General features: G+C 46.9%; 1 protein-coding gene across 3 annotated transcripts in view; it reads left to right on the forward strand.

Moving 5' to 3' along the window:
- MYO1D (myosin ID) overlaps positions 1-25,723 on the forward strand; it is a 156,223-nt gene that overhangs the window by 115,072 nt on the left and 15,428 nt on the right. For 2 of the 3 annotated variants that reach the window (XM_068660899.1, XM_068660902.1), the window contains exon 22: positions 7,052-7,274. The exons of the other annotated variant lie outside the window; for it this stretch is intronic. In XM_068660899.1, the coding sequence (XP_068517000.1) occupies positions 7,052-7,259 (208 nt within the window). In that variant the 3' untranslated portion in view covers positions 7,260-7,274. Of the gene's footprint in view, positions 1-7,051; positions 7,275-25,723 lie in introns of those variants that run through there. 3 annotated transcript variants of the gene reach the window in all.

Below are 25,723 nucleotides of genomic sequence, written 5' to 3' on the forward strand. Positions count from 1 at the left end.
GCGGGGGGGGGGCATTCCTTCTAACAGAAATATGTCGTATTCATATTTGCGTAGATCACTTTGACAGCGTGCAATGTTTCATTGACATTTTTGTGATGGAAAAACACAGAGCAGCCAGAAGTACTCAAGCTCCTGTCATACTCCTCGGTCCCCAGCAGCCCCCAGCCCTGGTCCCACGGACCAGGATCTCGTGAAGGTGCCAGAGGACGGTCACACCAGCCACGGTGAATCACACAGGACCTCAGCTGATGCCCCTGGAGCAGCGCTCAGTCACCGTGGATTTGGGCTGGGTTAGGGGGCTTGTGGCTGGCTTCAGCCTGTACTTCTGTGCTGTCCATGTGCTGGAAGCTGAGCCCAGGCTGAAGGTGTTTCCAAACCAGGGAGCCCGGACCAGAGGCTGCCTGCTACAGGCCTGGGGCCTGGTTCCCCCACGGCCCCGTGAAGGCCGAGCGAGCTCCTCCCTGTGCTCGGGAAGAAGGTCGGCCTTCTTCAGAGGGACCCTGTGTTAGGTGGGACAGCAAGGCTTCACACTGGGATCTTTAGCATTCAGCATCAGTAATCCGGATACTTAACCCAGGGTAATATCTCGTTCTAACTGCAATTTTAAAATCTCCAGACCTGTCTCCAGAGCCAGCCAGCCTGGCTATTTTTAGCTTGGTTTCCCAGGGAAACATGGTTTTATGTGGCTGCTGCATCCTCAGATTTGACAGTGAGGAAGAGAGGTAGCAAAGATCATTCTGTGTAAGTTTCATGACTATCACTCATTTTGATTAAAGAGACAAACTCTGATCTCCTGCCTTTTGCTGCGCAGAGATGTTTCGGCTGCCCTCCATCCTGGTGGGAGCTGCTGCCTTGCTGCTTGCTCAGGCCAACAGGAAAAAGAAGTTTCATGTTGTAGTAAGGGGAAGCATGGAAATGTAAATCTGGGCGCAAGAGGCAGGGACAGTGTTTATTTAGGAGTATTTATTTAGGAGAGCAGGCTGTAGTGCATTCCTGCACTCATACTTCACAGTCTCAATGGAAGCGCAAAAGATGCTTTCAGGGTGCCCTCGAGCCATGTACAGGACATTACAGCATCTGAATGGATTTTTTTTTTTATATTTTTTTTTTTATGTAGGAAAGGGCAAAGGAAGTATCTTCAGTGCCTGAACCCAGTGGCCCTGGAGTTACAAACTTGCTGGCCACAGGTGGGTTAGGCACTCTGGCACTTGGGGGTCTTGGTGTTAGCTTCCAAATCCACAGAGTCACACTTCTTCCCAGGAACTTTTGAAGAGGGAAACACTGGTGAGTAAAACACTTAATCATCGTAGATATGTCACATCAACAGCCAGCAGGTGTTCCATTGTGCTTTGCTGAGAGTGTCGTTTTTTGGGTGATACTATAGAGAATCTTAACGTTTTCCAGAATTAGCCAACATAAGTTGGAGATCACTGCAGCACATGTTTTCGTGCCTTGACTCAAGCATTAAACGGGGCTTTGAAGTAGATTGAACTAGTAGAACAGAGTGGAATTCATTTGCCCAAGCACAGGTGTTCAGTGCTGTCTTTAAATGCCTGGCGGTGTGTCAGAAATCTGCATGGAGTTGGTGGTCGGACACAGGACCTTAAACTTGTGCCTTTCTGCAGTGGCATCTTGGGGCAAGGGACTTACCCCAAGGTCTCTGAAGTAGCAGTAGGTGCCTGTGCTAGGAAATAAACTCCACCATTCATCTTGAAATCTGAGCAGGAAATGTCTCCACTGGTTTTAACTGATACTACTTTGGAGGAAATGGGGTAAGGATGCGATTACCCGAAGCATTCATCAGCTACTTATATTTGCTTAAGTTGTATGCTTGCAGTTTGGAGGCATATGTGTTTGCCCAGCTGCTGGTTGAGTTTGGCTCAGAGTGGAATTAATTTGCTTTACAATCAGGATTTACATGAAGAGTTTTGAATGTTAAGAGTCTTCTTGTGCCTCGCCTACAGTTCCACTAGTACTGTATCCTGCAAGTCAGCTAGGAGAAACCATGAATGGTAAGACGAAGGAGGAGGGCGTATGTGGCTGAGCTCAGACCATGGCAGAACAATCAGCTTGGAGGGAGTTTGCTTAGCAGAAAGCTTCAGCGAGTCCAGTCCTGATACCTGAGTGGGCCTGAAGTGCTCAGCCTCACCGCACGCTGCGCTAGCATATGCTATTGCAAAGAGTGGATGCTGGGGATGTGTCACGTCATGCCTGACAGGGAATAACGTGTCAGGATCTCCCACCGGTGTGAAGACAGCTCCTGCAGCTGTGGGTTGAGTGGCTGAGTAATTGCACTGCGAGTGATTGAGTGATCAGTGCTGATGACTCCTCTCTGTACTGGGGGCTTCAGCTTTGCTTTTCACATGTGTATGAAACTGAAAAGAGGTGCTTGCGTGGAAGCTGCCACCCCAGCAGTCTGCTGCTGGTTGCAGCCCAGCAGGAAAATCCACTCCACGGGCTGCCAGTAGCACCCAGCCACTGGGACCTGTGGGGGAACCGGGGCAGGGAGAGATGGGGATTGAAGGGCACTGTGAAGCCTCCATGCGTGCAGGAGCAGGACATGCTGAAGCACCAGCTTAGGGACATGCAGAGGTGTGTGTGTTTTTATAAAATTTGAAGTATCCAGTGTGATTGATTATTTTGAGGTTACACCCAAAATTCTGTTACCACCTCTCTCAGCTGTGACTGCCAGGCCTGAGCCATTTCTTCTCCATGAGCACGTTACAAACACCAGGTCTGCTTCTCTTAGCGACCTGGTCTTTGCTCAGCATGCAGTACTTCAGCACAATAATGTGAACCAGAGGGAGGATGGGGAATGGAGCCACTTGTAAGGCAGCCAGAGATGTGTGGCCTTGAAGATGTTTCAATGCCGGGTGTTCCTGTATGCCTCCAGCATTTCCTCTTCAGGGCCAGGTAAATGCAGGTGCTTGAGCTGCTGGTGGTCAGCGGGTGCGCCTGAAAGCCTGGGGGCTTTGCTGCTGGACTTGCATTTGGACCATTGATCCTGTCCCTGGGCTTAGAGGCATGCTTTGATCATATTTGTGTTGAGAAAGATAGCAAAGTCAGTGACTGATATTGAACCCACAGGGAGTTGGTGCTGATCGCTCAGTGTTTGTAAACTCCCTGGGACTCTGGATTCCTTGTGGAGGGTTGGCTGCTCATGCAAGATGAATGTCAGTTATGATCACACATCTTGTAGTATAGTTAACAGCAGTGTGTTCACTTTGTTGTGTGCTTGTATTGTTAAATACAGTGTCTGAAATGGCAGGGTGGCCAGCGCTGACCTGTTTTTTAGGTCAGTTTCTATTTTGGAAGACTTGGAGATAAAAGCTGTATGTTTTTCAACCTAGCTTCTAAGGGATGCTCTGTTTGCAGGAGATTGTTCCCTGGTAAGCTTTGGGTTTGGTTAAAGAATTCAGACAAATTTAGCTCGATGCAAATTTTATTGCAGATTGGAAGGAAATTCTTAGGAAATACTGGTCAACAGTGCTCTGTTTAGTGCAGTGTTAGAATGCAACCAGCATTTTTCTTCCTGTGTGTGCTAATCAGCTTCAAGCCTTTGTCTTAAGGAGGAATGTAAAAGTATTTGTGGAAGTCATATAGCTTACTAAGGTAGTTGGCACCAGGGTCTGAACATTTGCACTTGCCTACCCTGGGTGCAAGAGCTCCTGCAGCAAAACCCAAGATAATTGACTGCTCTAGCACAATTCCTGCACTTTGATCTGCCCATGTTTTACTTTGTTGTTTTTGCAGGGGAGGGGAGGTTACCGAACTGCTCTGGGACAGCCCCCGGATAGGGATATGCTGAACCCCAGCAGCCAGCCAAGTGAGCTAGGAGGTGGACTGGGGTGCTTGGCTATGCTGGGAGCACTGGTGGATGCTTGGTCTTGAATTAACTTCTAACCTTTGACCTTTTTAACCCAGAACCAAACCAACTTCAGTCCTGGGGCAGAGGTGGTTTGTGAACAGTAAGGAAAGAAGGATTTGTAGGACATAAACCTGAAAAAGACACGTTACAGGTTAACGTTGCATTAGTGTTTTCCCTCTGGAAGCTGTACTTTTTAACAGGAGCACCCATCGCTCTCAATGGGCTCTCTAGCAGCAGTGGAGCAGATAAAACCAGGTTGCCCAAGGACGAGGTCCTCTTTGTCTGAAGTACCACCACTGCTGGCACATCAGCTGTTTCCCCTTCTCTGTCCATCCTCCCACAGCATTGCCAGGGCAAGTTCCAGAGATCTACAGGCACTCACTTAATTGCAGCCAGCAAAAGGGACGTGGAAAGGCTGAGTTTGGCTTGCCTTTCCATCAGCGAGGTATTTATTTTGGGTATCTCTGGCAGTTAATTTTACACTTAGCTTGTGTATTAGTCTGCTGTCTGTCAGCCGTGGGACAGAGTGGGGACTGACAGGTGGACAGGCGGTGTGATTGTGCCAGCAGAGGTAACCGGGCTGAGATGTGCGCTGCTTTTGAAAAGACAGACCTGTATTTCCTCTTTCACTCTCAAATATCAAACGTCAGCAGAGACAAGTTTGGAAGGGAAAAGGTTAACTATACAACAGCTTTGTAGTTTTTACCAGGAGGGTTTTTTAACTGTAAACTTTCAGGGGAAAGTCCTTTACTTTCCTACACACTTACAAAATGTCAGCTTCCTCCCAAGCAGAATCTCTGCCCCAAAGCGCCGCTTCCAGCCTCATCCTCTCCCAGCCTAATTGTAGCTGCCTGAGCGAGCCCTGAGAACCCTTCTTCTTTGCTCTTTCCTGGGTAACCTCATGGTGAATTGTGCTGGGTCAAACTGAATTCTGGGCGATGAGGCCTTGGGTCTCTGCCTGTGTTTGTGTCTCCTTCCTACACACCCTCACTCACAGCATGCTTGTCTCCATTTCACAGAGCATGTGGTCTGGCCTGAGCTGGGGACCTGGGCACCCAGGCTAGGATTTTAGATGGCTGAGAGGAAGCAGGTGTGAATGTCAGGGGAGAAGAAAGGCTGAAGTCTGTTCAGTGAAGAATTTACATGCCATGGTGAAGGGGACAGCGACCAGCTCTGAGTGCTCTGGGTCCTTTATCTATGAGGACAACTGTCTTGAACATCTCATTTCACTCCCCTGTGCCAAAAATGCTGTGTCAGTACAGCTGTGTGTATACAAAAATAATTCTTTCAGTGCTGTGTCAGTCACTTCATGCATCTTCCCAGCTCAGGCTGACAGCTATTCCTGGGAAAGTTTGCATTGAGTCTGAGCCTTGCTGAACTGAATGCCTCCACGGGGTTTGCACAGGGTTAGCTAAATAGCTTTAATTAAAATGGAGTTCCTTTGTGTCTAGACAGGTTGTGAATGCAGGTGGGTTTCATCGTGGCACCAGCCAGTGAAAGATCTTCAACCATAGCTCTACCTGGGTGACGCATCCACCCCATCTCATTTGAGGCGTGCCGTGCCTTTTACCCAGACACTGTTGAAAGAGGGCTAATGGGCTTTGTTTCGTTGTTTCATCTGAAGCTGTCATCCTCGTTGTTTCCTTTCCAACAGCCTCAGAACTGCTTTTTCAAGGTGCTTGCCCAGCTGGAATATCCTTAAATATGCATAAAGTCCCAAGTCACATATTCACAGATTCCCATAAGCAGAGCACACCAGAATGTTTAAGCAGGGGCTATATAAATTATTAAACAAAGGTAACAAGCCAATGAAGTGGTGGTAGGTGATGAAATGAAGGTGAGGAAAGAAGCAAATTAGATTCCTGATGTGTAGCTGCCCTTTCTGCAGCTTCTGAGGCATCCTTGCTGCTAATGAATTTGATTGCTTTGGCTGTGTCAGCTGAAACACCTTCTGCATGCTGGTGTCAGCGGGTGTTGTCGCTGCTGATGGTAACAATGACTTGGAAGAGATTTGCTTGTTTTCAGACCGCAGGTATGAACGTGTGATTATGCATAGTAGTGTCTGCTGATTTTCCAAGCAATGAATTTCAAAAAGGGCAATAAGAGCTTTTACTGCAGAACAGTTGAAAGGCGAAAGGCTTTTCCAGCCACATGCTCCCTTGGTGCCCCTTCGCCCCTGGCATCCCTGAGACCGCTCATCTTATCAAGTGAGCTGCAATCAGCTTTCATCCTGTGACAATGGAGTTTGTAACAAGACAGACACTTGCCTGTCTTGAATGTAAAAACCACCATCTGATTCCATTTCTGTTGCTAAGATGCAGGACAGTTTTACCATCAGCTTGGTTCATCTATGTGCACTGTTACTCACCCCGTTCACATTGGGCATGCTTGAGGACAGCACTATAGGAGGAATTTTATTCACAGCCACAGCGTGCTGTGCCTGGCCGCGGCTCTCTGTGTTCAATCTGATATGCAGAGCAGTAAGGCCACTTAAGTTCTTAAAATATTTCTGAACGATATGTTGCTGATCTTACCCTATATAGCTAATGAGATGGAATATCAGTAAATCCATTAATTAAATTTGCAAGCTCATTTCTAAGGAAAGCAGAGACAGGAGGGAAAGTGCCTGGGACACAGGGCTCGTGCATGGCTCCCCGTGTCAACAGCCTCATCAGCAGACAGGCATTGGGTCAACGCTCCCGAATTTTTGCTTTGCTCACCTGAGTGTAGGCTGGGAAATTCTGACATCACCAGCTCGTCTCTCTCCAGCTCTCCTGGGACTCTTATCCCTCTCGGCATCCCTGGAGGTTGGTTGCCAATGATGTGTTAACTGCATCTCCTACTTGAGTTCAAAGGAATTGGGTTAATGAGCATAAAGCAGCAAGCAGAAAGTCAGCCATCAAATTATATCGGCGCTTGTTTGCTACCTACTGAATTTCCCACTTCATCTGTCTTTGATCCTTGTGATGCAGGCAATTAAATACAGCAGTGATAAACATAGAAAAAAATATGGCAACCTTACAAGCTAAATTAATTCCTTTTCTTTTGTATTATGTGGTCTTCATATAAAGCAAGAAACTGTGTGGGTAAGAGGAGGGAGGGGAGACAAAATTAGTGGAACACCTTTTATCTGAGGAAATAAAGTAGATATGGAGAGAAACCCTAATATCCTAAAATCCTCAGGTTCTTCAGCAAGCTTGGAAAAGAGTCAGCAGCACAGCCTGTCAGAGGAGCAGCAGCTTGGGAAAGCCTCTCGGAAGGACAGCTAAATCAAGGAATTGAATTTGGCAGCCTTGGGTTTCATACGACCGAGCGAGATCCTGAACTGGGGCACGGGCAAGGTGCTGCTTCTGTCCTGAAGAGCAAGATCAGGAAAGCAGTACCAAAATAAATAAGGCTAGAAAAAGGAGCTGCTCTCAAGTACTGCTGTTTGTCTGCTATTGCATCGTATGGCTGATGGCATTAGGCCTCTGTATCAGAAAAAGGATGCTCTCTCCATCTGTTGCTGGAATAGTAAGCAAGGTGGCATGGACTGACCCAAGAACCAAACACTTGCTTTCAAGACGTTTAAGTATTCATTTTAAGAGCATCCTCTGCCTCTGGGAGAGACGCACAAATATATTGGGGAGTTTCAGGACAGCAGCCAGCATTCTCCAGCATAATGGCCTGCAGCATTTCTGCAGATGCTGGGAGCAATGCTTTGCTGCAAGGTTGGCCCCATGGGCGTTTAGTGGAGTGCCAAAAAAAGCTGCATGCAGAACAAGCCAGGGAGCCGGGGCTGTTTGTCAGCGTGAGACATGCTGCCCTTGCTGACAGGCTGCCTTTCAGCTCCTGTGTTTGCCTTGGAAAGGGCTTTCACCAGCATGTGGAAAGCAGCATGTTGAAGCTGCGCCGTGTCAGATTTTCAAATTTGCTTTTAAAGAGAAATATCTGACAAACTTGTGGTGTGTTGTTTTCATTTCAGGCTGCTGACAGTGTCCACATCCTGTGTTTGGTTTTGCTACATGTTGTCAGCTTAGCTCTAAAGAGCAGGAATTAGAGGTCAAGGTCTGACTGTAGCACAGAAAGTAAGAGTTATGATTGCGGGCATCTTAATTGTAACTCTTAATTTTTTAGCATCATTAAAAATATTCAGGGAGCTTGTGGAGCAGAGCACATTCTGTAACTGCATGTGTTGGGAAAATATATTTTTGCAAAGAAAGGCTGTTCTGTTCTGCCATGACTCAGGCATGGTGATTTAGAGCACAAATAGAAATGATACAGCAGAGAGGATGTTTCCTTGGTAAGGAAGGTGATGGTGGGGGCGTGCTGCAGTTTCATATCCTTGCACGTTAAAGTATAAAAAATTTTTAGTTTATGCAAATGTTTCACTTCCTCCTCATATGGCATCGGTAACTTAACTGATCCCAACACTGGAGATGATACTATCACAAGCTCGTAAGATCCAGTCAACAAGATGCTAGCATTTACTTGAACACTATTAATAATCTTAACTGGCAAAGATCTTTATCTGCAAAGCTGCATAATATTAGTTACATCTTTCTTTGTAACGGTGCAGCCTATTACAACTGGTTATCAGAACTTACATGTGGGATTTGCTCTTAATATTTTGGATTGAATTATCTTTCGCAGCCTTGACTCAGCTCAGCGTGGAGGCAGCAGCTTGGCTGTGCCGGTGCTCGGGAAGGAGCTGGTGCAGCCCTGCGAGCAGCCTGCCTCTGCCTCCTGCTCAGCATGAGCATTGCAACAGCGCTCGTCCTTGCTGCCTGAGCCCTGTCTGCGGTGTCGTGTTGGTATGTCCAGTGCATTCCACTGCAGTCATCAGCGCACTCCGTTTAATTTAGATTATTATGAATTAAGTGTAGACACAAATCCAAGCTGTGTTTTTTCTTTTTATCTCTGTGTTGTAGAACGATGCTGTAGCCAGCTTTTATTTACTCTGCAAACACGAGAGCTCAGGTGATGCTGGTTAAACTTCAGAAAGAAATACAGCATCCCAAACAGCCGGCGGGGTCGGGCGGCTGCTGCACGCCTTTGGTGCCCTCTGAATCTCCCTTGTGCAGGAGGCAGCATCCTCCTGCATCGTCTGCACGGCCTCTGGGACAGGGAGAGGCCGAGGAGAGGCCGTGCCTTGCAACGTGTCCTCGCTGCACAGCCGGGGCCGGCTTGCAATCTGGCCTTTCTAGGAAACAATTGGACCAGAGCCAGCAGGGAAGGATGGGCAGGGGGGAAAGCAGTGGCAGGGAGTACAGATGTGCCCACGGGTCCCTCAGTTTGGGGGGAAAATGGCATTTCTTTGTGTGGCAGCACAGGCTGGCCCTGCTCAACTTGGGGTGACAGCGCTTATGGGGTCGGCGGTCCCCAGAGCCAGGGACGTTGCCATAGCTACAGCAGCATCTCTGTGGCCAGCACCGCGATGGGGATGTGAGGAGTTCGGTTCTGCATCCTAAAAATAATAATAATCATAATAATATGGGAAGGGCTGCACAGTGGCAGGGCTGACGAAGCCCCGGTTGGTGGTGAGAGGCAGCTGGGGGGTGGCTGCAGCCCCTCCCGCAGCACAGAGGCTGCCATCAGGCTTCCTGCAGCTTGTTCAGGAGGAGGAGGAGAAGGAGGAGGGCTGTGGAGGTGCCCGCCTGCCTTCTCGTGGGCTGGCAGGGAGGGCATCTTCTTTTATTTTTAGCACAGTGTGTTTCAGCACGGCGTGCTGAAGAGAAACCCTTAACATGAAAATTACTCAGTGCTCCAAAAACTCCCCCTCATCATATGCAGCTGCGGCAAGTTGATGGAGGCTCTTCAGACCATACAGAAATGGGGGAATAGCACCAAAAAGCCTATTTCTCAGAAGTACCGTGAATTAATTTGGATGTTTCTTTCATAGTGAATGATATAAAAAACAAAGTCATCTTGCTTTGCAGACAGTATTGCCAAGCTTTAGCCTCGGCTGTACGTCTGCTCAGCACCATGATACAGCATGCACAGAATGATTCTCCCTGCTGAGCCTTTCCAGAGGGATTAAGGTGTCATTTCCAATTACTGTAATATTTCTCTCCCTTTCCCTCCTGTAATATTTTCTCTCCCCTACGGACCAGAGCTAAAGCAGAGGAGACAAATCTCTTCCTGCGTATAGAAAGGTTAAATTTTTATAGCGCACCTCACAACTAAATGCTTTAACACATGAAGACAATGCCACTCTCTTGTTAAAAATAAGCAAACTCCTCCACCTTAGTTGTGTGGCAGTCACCAAAAAATACTTCTACTGGAGCACTCAACTGCAATTTAAAAGTAAAATTAAAATTTTGTTTTGTTTGTCTGGTTTGACAAGATTTATTGAAATCTTTCATTATGCAGCAGGTTCAAGACAAGCTCTCTCCAAAGTACACATACAATTTAGCAAATGAAAGCCTGAAACAGTTTATTATTAGAAGGTGGGTTGGATTTTGTAAGACTTGTACAAGAACATATATCATCTTGTACATTTTAGATATTTTTGCTGAAGCTATTAAAGTCTTGGCAAACAAACCTATTATTAAAACAGTGATTTAGGCAAAGGCAGGATAAATACTTTGAAGTCTATTTAATTGAGTTATTTCACTTCAGAACTCAATCTTAGGCCTAAGACTAAAAAGAATTTCATTCAAAAAGTTTAGCTTCTGCACATTTGAATGTGCCTGCTTGTTGAATGTCAGAGGGCTTTAATAACGTGTCACCGCAGGGTGGTCGTGTAGCAGCCCCCTGCAGCACTGTGACACACAGCAGCACTGGGAGCAGCAGCTTGCAATGGGAGTATTCCTGCTTTTATTGCCTGTATTATAGGCTGTGCAGTGGAAATGTTTTATTTCCTGTGTTGCCTCCGTTGCATCTCATTCTTTGTAATAATCTCGTGTGGAAAAACAGAGTGTTCACTGGCTTCCTTTGTGTCGCATCACTGGAAGCTTGAGATGAGAAATAAATGTGAGCTCTGTTCGCATTTACGTTTAGTTAATGCATCAGCTAAGGGGAAGTTGCTGCTTTGGTGTAAACTGAGCTATATTTTAATATAGTCCACATCACGTTTTTATTGTCCAGACACTTTTTTCCTCCTGCTCGTGTTACCATGTCTGCCTGCATGATTTTCCATCCGACAACAGCTACACCTATGTTTTCCCAGCCTGGCAAAGGACTGTGTTTTTCCTAGGTGCTTGTCTCTGTCCCTGCAATTAACGTAGTGTGTTTGATTTGACGGGCAAGCAAAACTACGTGCTGAGATGAAAGCAGGTGGCGTGTTTGTCAGAAGAGAAGTGATGCACTTCAGATGCATCATGACTCTGCTTTGAAACACTTGCAGTTGCAAGCCCGAGCTCATCACGTGTCACGGTGGCAGGGCACAGTACAGGTAGCGCCGGTCGGACGGGGCTGCCTAAAGAAATAGCCACAGCAGCCTTTCTGGAATGTCGCAGTTGGATGCTGCTTCCCCAGCAAAGTCTCCTGTGCTGCCTGAGCTTATGCTACATTCACCTTTTCTTTTCCCCCCTCCTATTTTTGGACAGAGGTCAAGTTCTCCTCTGCCCCCTCACCATGTTCTCTCTGCATAATAGTTGTGCCAGGCATTGGATAGTTTTCAAAAAAAAAAAAAAAAAAAAAGGAGGTTTTGGTAGGGATTTTGGTAGGACTGCACCTGTGCACTCCAGCTGGTTTAGAGAACATCCTTCCTGGCGTGGAAGAGGTGCTCGACATGGGATGAGCTGCTGGGGCTTACCCTGTGCCTGAAAAAAACGTGAGTCATCCCATTTTAGCACAAAGTGGCACCTCTGAGTAAACCCCCAAGATCTGATGAAGGTTGTTATTAGTGATGGCCAAAATCTGTTTGGTTGCCTGCCAAGGGCTGTTTTAAGTAGAGTAGAGATTAAGAATGCAAAGTAGATTATTTTACCTTGGGCATTTAGGCATTTGCTTAGCAATATCTTGCAAGGTTATGTGCAAATGACTGAGTGCCCATTTGTTGATGTCAACTTGAGGCCAGCTGGTCAAAACAGAGGATCTGGAACTTCCCTAAGGCAGTGTGTTAATACTCTCCCCTTCCCCAAAATCCCACATGTGGGGATTCAGGAACTACGGTGCTCCAAGCTAATTGCAGTCAAACAGGTAGGAAAAGACTGAAATTTGTTATACTGTTGTTTTTTAATTTCTGCTGGAAAGAAAAACAAGCCGTGTTTAACGTTTCATGTAAAAGTACATGCAGGATACCCAAGTTGGATTTGATTTGGCAGTGTTAGCTTTGCCACATAGCTTGGATCAAGGTCTGATGTTTTCTTTTCCCTTTCCGTTGTGAAACATAAACCCATGTGGGCGATTGCTGATAGCCCCATGGTAATTCCCCAGGGAGCCACAGCCGACGTGGTTGACACTGATAGAACAACCTTGGCTCCTGAAATTTGAGCCAATTGTTTGAACTGAAGCATAACACGGCATTAGCTTCTCTGCATTTAATATGATAAACATTAATTGTCAGCATCAAAATTGGTGTAACCCAAGCAAAAATGTGGGATAACATATAATTCCCTTTTATAATCCTCCACTGTTAGGAAAGGCATATCTAGGAAGTGGTTTGTTCTCTCCTGAGTGTTTGTATGTTCCAATTTCTCAGATAACCATTATCTTTGGGATAATACAAATCAAAATAGAGCAAGGCTTCCAGGTAGAACTGTGAGCTCGGCATGCTGTTCCTGACAGCGCAGTCAGTGCAGCTTTTGTGTTTCAGAAACTTCCCAGAAAATCAGGAATAAAGAGGAAAATGAAACTGCTATCATGAATAGCATGAGGTTTGGGGACTTTCTGTTCCTTTTGCTGCTGCTTTTCAAGGTATATGCTAATACTTCAATATTAGACTTTTGGTGTTTCCTCTGTGAGTTATTCCTTTGGTGTCCTATCCCTGAAAACAGGAATGTGTTTGGGCCACCTGCAAAACGTCTGTGTTGAAAAAAATGCTTGCTGTAAGCTTGGCTGTGAAGATGCATGTCATTAAATCCTCTCCAGACCCCTTTCCTCCAGAGTTGCAGCTGTGGACTCCTGGGCTGCTTCAGAACTGAGCTTTCACAATACTGATTTTAAGTTGAATTCCTTTCATTGGAAATGTTGTTTGTTTATTTATTTATTTATTTTAAATCAGATTTCTTCTCTACAGAAAAATGGAAGAAAACAAAAAGGCAGCTCCCGGGGTGTGTTGCTTGCCGTAGCCATTGTGTTGAAGAATGCTGCTCATGTCTCGCAGTTAAGGTTGGCGTTACGTTTGGGGTACTGATGTGGTTCAGAGACTGCAGACACCAAGGTCACAGTGGAAAATAAAACCTAAAAGCTTACCATCTTCCAAGCAGAAAACTCAGTTTACTTGGTCTCAGTAAACTTCCTAAACTGAAGCTTTTACTCTTCAAAAACTAAAGCACAGATAATGCCCTAAGAAACCAGTGCAAAGGTTCCTGACTCATTCAAAGACTGATTTCTTTGGAAACTTTAAATCTGCCTGAATTCGGGCTTGTGGAGCCTTGAGAGAATCTCTCAGGGGCTCTCTAATCCTAAAGTGCTCTCCAGGATTGCCAAAGGAAGTGAAGCAGAACTGCACCCCAGCTGCTTGAAATGACATGCTGTGCACCATGATGCAACCAGGGTGATGCAGCCAACAACACTGGGAGAAGATAAAGGCAGTATCCAGTCTGATACCTTTAGAGAGAGAGAGAGTTCTGTGAAGGTGTGTGATTTGGGTGTGATTTGGGAAGTCCCCAGTAATCCTCTAGGGAGAAAAACAGTGGCAGGTCATTTAGGTCTGTGATTTCAACCTGCCAATCCACCTGTATCACATTATGCTCCTGGAACTTTAGGATGCAAAGAAAAAAAAAAAAAGTCTCCTGACAGTAATCAGGGAAATTGTTTATATTTATGACAAGCAGGATTTCTAAAGCCAAGAATTTACTCGCAGCAATGAGGCGTTACTTAGAGTGGTGATACCCAGAGCTGCCATCTGTAATTTAACATAGGAAATGAAATGCCGGAAATGTTTTCTCAAAAGAGCTACAAGAATGATTTAAAATGCAGAGAAAGAGACAGCAGTTAGCACTTGATAATGTCATTCTACTGGTTTATAGAAGATAGGTTTCAAAGCTGGCTTGATTATCTCTGAATACTGACAAAACCATTTCTGTATATGTAGTATTTGGTGTAATTTTGGGGGGCGGTTGTAGAAACTTTGACACTAAGTCTTGCAGTCAGAGCAGCAGCCGTGGTCGTGCGTGAAATTAGACATTTCTGTTTCGTTTCTCAGTCCTTCAGTGTCAAAACCTTCCGATGTCCCTGTCTGCACCAGGTGCTGTGCTGCCAAAAGGTCAGATGGAAGAGGAAGACAGTGCCAGACAGACCTGAAGCAGTGATAATCTCCCTGTTGAACCTTGGGGCAAAACCTCAGAAGGAGCTTTTACAGGCCGTTCAGATAAGATCTCCCTATTGGTGTGCTGAGAGCCAGAGACAAAGGAAAGATCTTTGAAGCTTTCAGGAGATGGCCGGACTCTGGAGCAGCAGACCGAGGCAGGGGAGAGGCTGTAGGTAGGACTGGTCCCAGGAGACCAGCAATCTGCATATTTGTCATGTTTGTGGCTCCCTTGCTCTCTCTCCTGATGAACCACTGAGATAACCTTGGCATCAGAGCTGTCACTTCAGCTGAAGAGCTGTCTCCTTGCTATGCAGTTAACTGCTGCAGTGCCTGCAGCTGCCATCGCCCAGGGCTCTTCCAAGGGGCTCAGCAGAAGCCCTGCTCCTGCCTGCTCCACCACCAGCTCTCTACGACGAGTTTGGCATTGAGGTAAAAAAAGCAGCAAAAAATTCCCCTTGCGTCAGGCCAAACAGGCACTGTGCAGTAGTGGGACCGTTGTTCAAGAGAACAGTCAGAAACGTGGAACTTCCCCAGAAATATTACGCTTCCAACACCCTTTGACAGAGATCAAGGTTTATTCGTCTGAATTTGGACTGAGGTCCAGCTTGGGCCCTGTCAATTCTCTGACAACTCTGCAGACTTGGTAGGAAAGGAGATGGTGGGGAAAAAAACGGGACAGCCAAGGCAGAGTGAGCAAAGCAGTGCTTGTTTTAGTGACACCAGGGTAGCACTCACGAACAATGAGTTTTTTATGCTGGCTGCTGCTGAGTACAAAGAAGCCTGGCCCTGACAATGCCAACAAACTAGCTGGTGTGCATTTCCAGGAGACCACAGATCTCATATAGAAGGAGAATTTGCCAGCATCCAGACACCAAAAATGTCTACTTCTCCTTAAATCATAATATCCACATTTCCAAATATTTTTCTTATTAACTCACTGTTTAGCAGATTTTTAGCTTTCCAAAGGTGTGTGCGATACTGGCGCTGTCTCAAATGCTGTTTGCCCCTTGGGGCTGTTGCAGGGCGCACAGTGGGTGTGTGGAGGCTGCACGGCTCGGCTGCAAGCAGTGTTTGTGGCAATGCTGGGAAGGACAGGTTAGGACTTGGCCTTGACATGCAAAAAAGAGAAGTCTCGGACACATGGCTGGGATAAAACCCAAAAAATTGTCCTTTGGTTTTCCTCTCGTGCGTGAGTGGTTTTGAGGATTCAAAGTGCCTGGCACCTGCCTGCGCTCCCCAGCATCCCACCACAAAAGCCCTCATGACTTTTTGCGGCCCTCGGCTCCTTGTGCAGGGTAACCAACAACTGCATACTCTCTTCTTTTAAGAGATGATCTTTACGTGGGTATCCTGTCACTGAAACTGAAAACAGGTCACCCTGAGCGGTGCCAAACCTTGCATAGACACCTACTTTGCTTTGTGCCTTACTTCATTTTAACTTGGTAAGGAAGGTATCTGAACTAAATCAAGCTGCTGTTAAACCACATAGTCCATATTATTCCTTTTCAGAGTAGATCTTGGTTTTGAGGATAGCTTTATGCGTAGGTTAAACAGCTGCTGCAGCTGTTGAAGGCAGCGGCACTGGGTGGAGAGCACAAGTGGGGAGCCCCAGCTGGAGCAGTAGCACCGCAGCAGCTGGCTGGCTGTCACTTTTGTTACCTGAGGAAGGTTAACGTGGCTTTGGGCATTGCCCCTTCTTCAGCCCCCATCTCTTTGCACACCTCTGATCAGCAAGCGGAGCTGAACTGAGCTGCCACACGAGCCGGCAGCCTCCTGGCTCAGCGCACAAAGTGGAGCCACCGGCGTGCCAACAGCCCTCTCACAGCTCCTGGTGTGCAGAGGCACAGACGAGTCCCAGCAATTCAGGAGGAAAGAACTGGGGCAGGTAGATTTGCTGCCACACAGGAAAGCTACAGGATGTGTCCCTGGGAGCACTGAGGAGGCTGCAGGATCTCCCCTGGTAACGAAAGTGTGGTTTTGTGGCAAGCACCCGCAGACGGGTGAAGCTGTTGTAGGTCCCAGTGCAAAGCTTCAGCGTTAATTCTGCAGTAAAAATACACACCTGGGATTGCCTCACAAAGTGGATGGGTGGAAATTGTACAAAGGGAAAAGCTGACATGGCTCCGTGTCCTCCTTCAGCAGCCAGAGGAGACATTAACCATCCATCACCATTGCTGCAGCAACTTGTTACTTGACACTTTATTAACAAGAAGCCCATTTATTACTTGAAAATTCTTATTCACAGAATCTGTTTACATTTAAGATTATATAAGGGGGAACACGCTGTATTGTCTCCACGTTATCAAGACCCAATGACTCATTAAATTTAACCAGAGCAAGCGCTGAACCAGTTGTGCTTTGTTAAAGCTATCTTAATTTCTGATGTGCTGTTTCCCTGCTGTGGCTTGTGACCTCAGTTTTCAAATCTAGGCATCCAAGTATTCATTGCTCCTGTCTAATGGCACAAGGGGATGGGCTGGAACACTCTGATTTGGGGTCTTAAAAGCCACTTTTGACCTAAAAAATGGAAACTTGTTGGACAGTGTTTGTCCAGACTCCATTTACCAAAGCACCTGGCAAAGCAATGAGTTCAGCAAAGGCAGCACTGCTCTTGGGACCTAACACAGACTGCCTTCTGTGTGATAGCATTTCTGACTTCATGATTTCTTTTTCATCTCTCATCAGTGCATTCTGCAGTTTGGCCCAGGTGACCAGCATTAACCTTGAAAGTATATGCTGGCTATTTTAAGCGCTGTTTTCTGTTTTACCAATTTAAAGATTGAAAGGTTAAAAGCATTTCGGAAGGTGGGATTTCAGCTGTCTACATTTACTAGAGTCTGAATTTAGTTTGTAAATATAACTTGAAAACTGCCAACACTTGTTAATTGTTTTTGTTAATACTTTGTGAGCTGCCAGTGATTTTACTAAATCAAGTTGTTGATTTAGTAATCAAACTAATCACAGTGCTTCAAAATTCTTTTAATTTGAAGTCACTTTAGATGCTGTGTAGTTAAGGAATCATGCTGCAAGCTTATTGTCAGAGGAGCTTTTTGCATCCTTATAATTTTAAAAACCAGCCTTTTGATTTTGTTTTAGTAAAACGGTAGAAAAATGGCAGTAAATCTCCGTGGCAAATTGCATGTGTTTTTCTGGATTTTGAGAACAATTGAAATGGAAAATATTGACTAAGCATAGGTTTAATTTAGGTTTTAATGATCATTTTTGTCTAAGTAGTCCTTAAATCCCTCCTCCAAAGCAGCCAACACTAGAGAGGTAAAATTCCACCCATAGGAGTTGAGGAGGAGGCAGCTTTAAATAGCACAGCACCCTCTTTTCCCTTTTGTCTGCGTCCTTGCGCAACCAGGCAGCAGACAGCTCATCCTCTTTGTTTTTCATCTCCTTTGGATCATGCAGATGAAGAGAGGAGATAAAGGCATGAAGGAAAGGAAGGAGTCTCCATTTGAGTGATCAGCCCCCGGGCTAGAGTTTCACAGGCAGGGAGAAGCCAGCAATCTGTCCTTCTCCAGGCTTTCTGAAGCTGAAGGCTCTGTCCCCAGGGCTGGAACTAGTTGGGTGTCCCTTTTTGGCAAGTTGGGTGTCCCTCTTTGCCAAGCGCACGGCAACCTTGCCTCTGCGCACTCTGTTCCGGAGACGCACACCCTGGCACATACCTGTCTCTGGGGAGCATCGTGGTGGCTGCCTCTTCACAGCAGTAAATCCATCAACTGCTCCCATTTTCCAGGCTGCCGCTTTTTATTTGCTCACAAGTGCCAGGTCTGGAGACACGGGAGGTGCTCTCCCTGTAGCTGGCTGCGCCTCTATCCCATGTGAGGTGGGATATTGCTTTTAAAGATTTTCTGCCCGATCCTGACTCTAATGTTTGTGGAGTTTGTAAGCTGTTGATGTGGCTTTTCAGAAGCCTCGAGGAAAATCTTTAATTCATCTGTAGTGGGCTAAACATTTTGTCCATGAAGGTTGTGAAGTGGCAGCTGTTAGAGAACGGCTTCTTTCCACAAGCTGTCCTCTTCCTCGGTGCATTCAGCCAGGGCTGACCGTAGCAGTTCGTGGACAGTTGGCCCTGAGCATCCTTCCCAATGTGTCAGCTGTATCAGGATTTGCTTGCTGCCTAGTCCTGAGGTTGGATCTAATTTTCCAGTTGGCCCTGCTCTGAATGGGGAGTACAGTGCAGGTGACCTGCAGCAAGCCCCTCCAGCCTAAACTATTTGTTGAGTCTGTTTGTCCGGGGCCAGTGCTGGAAGAACAGATAGCGATGGGCTGAACTCGGTCCCTGGGAGCAGAGCTGGCTGCTGTGCCCCTGCTTTCTGGGTCAGCCGGAGGCTGGGGGCGTGGTGGGAGCACATCCAGCCATGGCCACATCGATAACAGCATTTCTGGGCAGCCAAACAGTATTGATGGGCGGCAGAAACCACTCAGTCCTCTTGAGCTGGAAAAATAACTTGTAGCCAGTGAATGAAATATGCATGAAAAGGGCTGGCGAGATGTCTCTGGCTTGCTAGCAGCTCTGAGGGAACAGGGCAGCACAGACACCATGCAGCACTGTGCTGTTAAGGGTTTCAGGTTTGTCACAAGTCCACGATCACCAGAGGGTTTTTCCTTCCTGCTCTGACCTTTGCATATAGAAACTAAACTGGAAGTTTTTGGAAAATCCCCTTTGGAGCCATCGTTACATTTGTGGCCACACTGCAGCCTGGTGCTTGCCCTTTGGCTTTTCCTTCTCAAGCTAAAGTTGGAAAGAAGTGACCTGTTTGTAATACAGTCAGAAGTGGTAGCAGGTGTTACTATCACGTTTCTGTAGGGCTTTCCCCATAGGAAAAACATACCCAAGTAGCATAATTCTTCAAAGATGAGAGCCAGCTGACTTCAGAGCATGTGGCGATGCGAGTCTCTAGTGAGCTGGGTTTGGGTTGCGGTTTCCTCTGCAAAAGAGGATGCAGAGCAGCTGCGTGGCAGCGGAGGAGCGATGCAGGCAGACCAGCAGTTTGTTCTGCTGTCCCCAGCTGAACATCTGTGGGACTCTGGTTGTCCTGCCAGACTCGACCGGGAGCGCGTGGTCAGCACGGCCGGGTGGGGATTTTGAGGAGAAAGCATAAAGCTGGCTCCCGGTGTAACAGGAGGAGCACGCTGATGCTTTCAGCAGTCAAAATAGTCACTGGTAGTCCAGCACAAACTGCCTGCATCCTCACCGTACTTCTCAGATGCTGTTAAAGGGCAGTGGGAACTACAGTGGACCTCGAGGTCCGTATAAGCAGAGCGCTGCGTGACAGCTTCAGGCACTCTGCTGCAACTTAGGTGTAGTGCTTTGTGCTGCTCCACACTAACACCCTGCCAGCTCCAAAGTTTTCTGTTCTAATAGGTATCTGGCTTCTCTTTTCGCGGTGTATGTTAAGGGTTTTGTGTTCATTTGTGGCTCTGAACAAGTTACGTTTCCTTGTCCTGCCTTCTGTTGGTGTGTATTTTTGCAGAAGCAGGAAGAAGCTGCGTGCCTGGCTGTCAAATGTTTCTTTGGGGAATATAAAGGGTGGGAAGTGACCAGCCCGGAGTGCAGAAGCACCACAGACGATCCATGTGCCAACTCAGCAGGACCAGAGGAAAGGGAAGGTAGTGAAATACAATAGGTATTCCTAGAAACAAGGCTTCCCTCAAATACTTTTTGGTCCTCACTCAAATGCACTCGGCTGGATTTCAGGAGCGTCAGAGCCTACCTTCTGGCTAGAGCTCTGGGGTGCTGAGGTAACTCGCCTTTCCTTCTCACCATCTCTGTGAGTGCTTTCTGTCTGTGTCGTGCAGCCTGCCACAAGCATCATGCTGTCTCTGGAAGTTGCAGAAGGGGGCTTGTGCAGCCCAATTTCATCCAGAATGCCTTTGAAATGTAATACACCTCTTAAATGTGCTTCGATACGCAGTTGTTAGCAGCTGTTCTTACTAGCCTTGGACTGCCGGGCCCTCGTACAGTGGATATTTGTAGGTCACTGGCCGTGCTGTTGCCAGATAACTTTCCGTGTTCGGCTGTTAATCATCTTCTGGTACCACTTGCTCCTTTATCTCAAGTGGAAGTTATCTCTGTAGCAGATCTAGAGTGTTTAGGGGTTCAGTTGCACAGTTTATCTGTGTAAGGGAAAACGTGGTAATTAGGCAGTGGTTATCCAAGGAACAGAGCAAAATCGGCACAGTAAGCTTTTTCCTCACACATCTACAAATGCTTAATCATAATAATCCTCAGCAGTTGGATGTGTGGCTGGTTGGCATGAAAGTACTGAAGCACTTGTTACTGTTGGATGGGTTTGGTGTCACAGGGCATTGTGCTCACCAGGCAGGTTTTCATAGCCCCTGCTTGTGTTCACCAGAAGTACTTGCACAAAAACAGGGGCCCTGGATTGTGTCATATTTGTAGGATTCCTCTGTCGGGGCAGCTTGAGCCTCTGCACGCAGCAGTGACCACCTTGATGAAGTCAAAATCAGAACTTGGTTTTAATTTCAATAACATACCAAAAAATCCAGCTTTGGAAGCTGGTGGGCTGCCGGGGGCTGACTGCAGCCTTGCTTGCTGGGAATCCAGTCGTTCCCAGGCAGCACCTTTGGGTCCTGAGACTTTGGTCCTTCCCCTGTCCCAGCCATGTCGTCCTGAGGGCTGCCTCTCACCTTCCCTTCTTGCCACAGCACCTCTCAGTTCAGGGGGCGCGGGTTCACAGAGGAGATCAGGGAGGATTTGAAAAACCACAGCAAAGGTTTTGTTTTTAAGGACAGAACTCTGAACTAATAAGCCTGTGTTGGTGTTGAGCTGACCTTTTGCTGGCAGCAGCTCAGTTCCTTGTGGGAGGGAAAGAAACAAAAAGCTAAAGAGTAAGAAGCAGCTCCAATTAGTGACCTAAGTGTTTACACCAGCTCAGGAGCATTTAATTACCTGTCAGCAGCTTGCTTTCTCCTGGTCACAAGTGTTTACACATGCAGCCAGTCATTCCAGCTGTTTCTCTTGTACTGCAGGAATTCAGAGGTAATTATGTGCAGCAATTTCAAGGTAGCTAGCTTTTCCCTCAATATGTGTCATGTGAAGATGCATACGCCTGAAAGAGACTCAAGTGCATGGCACCTTTGGGAGACACAGGGCTGAAAGGAGCCTTTATCTCCTTCCAGCATCAGGACCTGCTACTTGGTGACATGCGTAGGGAGCTTGACCTCACTGCGTATAAGCAGGGCTAACACAAAAGGACAGAAGTGGATTTATAAGCTGACTGGTCATTTTCAGGCAGGTTTGTGCAGACTGGCTCACTAAGTAGCTGGTGTTAGGCATCACGCAGCGCCACGCTGAACTTGGCAGCAGCAGGTTTGCTGTGACCTCTGTTTCTGAGTGATCCAGAGAAGCCTGTTGGCTCTCAGCGCCTGTGGCAGGATTTTAGCCCCAGAGAAATGTGCATGACTTAAGGAGGGCCTTCACTGAACTCAAGGTCAGGCAGACTCTTCTGATCACCCAACCTACTTGCGATCTCTGGAAGCGCACCCAGTGACACAGAATTGGTTTGATGCAGAGCCCTCGGCTTGGCATGAAGGTAGGCAATGCGCTGAGTGCCGTACAGGAGCCATTTGGGCCGGGACAGACAAGGTTGGGAAGAGCATTGACGCTTTTCCCTGAGGGATCCCACCTGTGCTCGCTCCCATTGATCCTCTGGCTTTTCATGTTGGGATTTTGGTTTCCACACTTTGTGGTGCCCACATCCTAGTTTAAGAAGAGATCTGACCACCGTGTCATTCTGACTTATCTCCATATTTGTAGCTCCTAAGCTGAATTAAAGGACGCCTGGATGTAGTCAGCTGTTCTCCTGTTAGCGTGTTCGGTGCTTAAAGCTGCTGAAGCTGGAAAGGAGAAGCTCTGGGATTGCAAAGGGGAAGAAGACTGCTTTGCTCAGCTGTGTGCAGGAAGAGAGACTCACGAGACCAAGAACAGATCTCACAAAAAGATCTTTTTTGTCTTATTTGCTCTTAGCAGCTACCTCTGTAGTTTGCAAACAAAAGTTTGTTGCAAAAGCCGAGATCCTCAGATGCAGGTTTTAAATTGCATTGGAGAATATTCTTTGTTCGTGGTGTTAGTGCAAGGTACTTAAAATGGTTGAAATGAGTGCAAGAGGGTCCTCGTGCAGGTTTAATATTGAGATGAGAGGTTAATTTGCCATTTTGGTAATTCTACCATTGAGCTCTACAGCCAGCTCACACACAGGCATACCTTCGAGACTGGAGGGATGGTTCTTTTCCTGGAGATTATTTCACAGTGGTGGCATCTTATCTTGTCACTGCAATGGCTCTTGAGAAAACGTATAGGAAGCCTCTTGAAATGATGTGATAGCCTTGGAACAAAGAGTTAATCTATTACTAGTGGAAGCATTTGCTTTGCAATTCATTTTTCCCCATTCGCAGCTCAATTTTTCAATTTATCACAGAGAGCAATGTGAGAGATTTAACTCTGGTAAGCCCAGAGGAGGATGGAAGCTGATTAGAAACTGGGGTGGGGGAAGATATTTTGCTCAGCTGGAATGACTGCAGCAAAGTAAATTAATACTGAATGCTTGAGCTGTAGATATTTGATTTGTTAATGGCTTTAGCTTTGCAGTCATTTGGTTGATGTAGCAAATTTTTCAGTGCCATGTGTAAATCTGCTGATTTCTCCTAGCATGGACTCTGAAATACTGAGGCATGAAATATGGATAATGATCACGGTGAGTGTAGCACCATTTGGTACCTCCAAAATAGCAGTCAGTATTGTCATGGGAATTTTAGTTATTCTTCATGCTTGCCGTAGGCCCAAGAAGTGATTAGTATCCCTGTTAGACTGCAAAGCTAAGGAAATGTGCTGGCATGTCTTATTCGTAGAACAACTCTCTTTTGCCAAACCTGCCTGTACTCAGATATCTGGCGGAGCCTGAGGCCGCACAGACCCCGCAGGCCGCACAGACCCCGCAGGCCGCCAGGCCTGGTTTCCTGCAGCGTGGTGGTGCATGGCAGAGCCTGGCCGGGGAGAGGGCTGCCTGCGGGGCAGTGGTGTAACAGCACTGCCAGGAATTGCAGCCCCTGGCATCGGCTCCAATCTGCACGAAGCAGCAGGTCGGGGGTGGGAAGGGAAGAGGCACATCTACAGAAATAGCATTTAAGTGAAAACCGTACCCGACGCTGCATGGGAAGATAGGAAGAAGGATCAATTCTTTTGCAGCTGAGAACGCGAGCTGTGCCAGACAGTAATTAAAAGCGTTTTACTGTGCCTAGTAACGTGTCTCAGCTCTAAAGCTCGCATCCCGAGCCTGCTCTGGAACAGACCCGTTTTTATTCCAGCGAGACGGAGCGCGCCGGCAGCTTCACAGTCTGGTCGCGAGCGCTCCTGCAGCCCCTCTCCACCCTCCACAGCGCTCCTCTCCTTCAGGCTGAAGCATCCCTTGCACCTTCCCTGGGCCTCGCCTTCCCATCAGCTGTGCAGTGTGCTCCCAGGATCGCCTAATGGGGCGGTAATATTGCTGTAAAATTGATACAGACCGTGATTTCCAAAGCAGAGATCACCCTGCTGAGCAGGAAGCTGGATTTTTAGACAATAGGATTTTGCTGTGTTTCCGGGTTGGGTAAGCGATGACAGACGTTTTAGTGTATATGTCTGTGCTGTGCACACATAGGTGTTGTCCTCCTGAGGAGTCACGTAACAGCCTGAAATGAAAAACAGGTGGTGTTGCAATGAAAATGGGATTGCTGAATACAGTGGGAATCACCCCTTCCTGAGACAGTCCGGCAGTGTGTGTTCCCTTCTGAACTTTTCATGTCTGTAAGCAAAAGTCTTTTTGCTTATGCACCTGTTTTTAAGGCTTCCTTTAAAACAAGGAAGAGCATTTTCCCATGATTCAACACTTATTGCAGCTATTTCTGTAACTCCAAACTTCTCGTTGAATAAGTTAAGGAAAGGAAAAGCAGAAATAGGTCAGTTATTTCAATAAGATGTAGTTGTCTCTCTTCACAGCAAGCTGCCTTTTTCGTGCCTATGTGAATTGTGCTAATGTATCAGTGAATAAAGAAAAAAGAACAAAGTGGAGCAGAAGTGCCAGCTTTTTTATTCTGGGATTGCAGCCTCAGAGCCTTTTACTCAGCAGAAGTGGTACCAAGGCTTCTCTGGAACATCTTGGCAAACATTCCTGAAATCATAGAAGTGAATTGGCTGCCCACCTCTCGGAATACAAGGTCCACTTAAAAACCCCGCCCGTCATTTTGCTATCACAAAAATCAATTTCCACGTGCACCTTAAGTCCTGGTTCTAAGACGTGTTCTTGATGCTTTGCAGGACATCGCCAATCCATAATGTTAAGGAAACGTGGTGAAAGCTTGCTGCTCTTAGGAGTCTTCTGGCTTGAAATGTAGATAAGTAGGCTGCCTTTAATCATTAGTCACAGGGTTACATTTTTCAGCTCGCTGCTTTTTCCTGGGGAGTGCCTGTGGCTGATACCAACCTCATGGCAGGTCGGCTGTCACATTGGTTTAGGTTAATCTGACTGTGGCTGGTCCTCGGAGAGGATACCAGGAGGCCAAAATTATATTCCTCTTTTTAAATACCTCCATGCTAGTGTGCACTGCAGGAAGGGCTTTGTTTTGTGACTTTTAAATTTCATGATCGAAGGAAAATCTTTCTTACGAAATCAACCTCATCATTTGCTCTCCCCAGACTTCACATCTTAAAACCTGATTCACCCCGATGCTTTCCCCCGTAACAGCAACGACTCAATCACGCCTGAATTGTGATCGGGCACAGAATATTTCAGTGGGATGCTGCAGTGTGGGTACAGAGGTGATCTCAGTACCATGGCTGGCTTTCCCACATGGACAATTTTGTGCTGCTCGGTTTTAGAGGTGCAGGCGTTGGCAGAAGCAGCCTCAGCCACGCCGCAGGAGGTGAAGCCAGGGCTGTTCCCAGCCCGGCACTGTCCGTGTGAGGCCAGGCCATCTTCTTTCTTCCTTCCTGATGTTGATGAAATCCTCCACTTCCTCCTCAACTTGCCCACCTCACGACTGCCTGTTACTCTCTTTTCTGTAACCCAAATTCTCCTCTGGGTCGTGACCGGTCATCCCCATCTTTTAGCCTTTCCATGCTGAGAAACGGGGGCTGAATTTTCTCAAGAACTTAACTAGCAGCATTAGTGGGGAATTTCAGTGCAGACAAGATGCGCCAGCCCCTGACATCCTAAGGATGTTTGTAAACCTGATCAAACATCATCCCTAAAATACTGTCAGCCTCCGGGCCCCTGTTGTTAGCGTGTGGGGAGGTGGGAACAAAAAAGAAAAATGCACCAACGCGCTCCATCACCTGGTGTCTTGTTTCTGGAACCCCATGCTTGTAGCATCTTCTGTTGTTTCAGTAGTACCATCCTTGGTATGATCTGCTCCTCAGTTTCCCTCTGACCTTCTGAGCTTGCCTTGTA

The sequence above is a fragment of the Anas acuta genome, chromosome 25 (assembly GCF_963932015.1).
Source record: "Anas acuta chromosome 25, bAnaAcu1.1, whole genome shotgun sequence".
Taxonomy (NCBI): domain Eukaryota; kingdom Metazoa; phylum Chordata; class Aves; order Anseriformes; family Anatidae; genus Anas; species Anas acuta.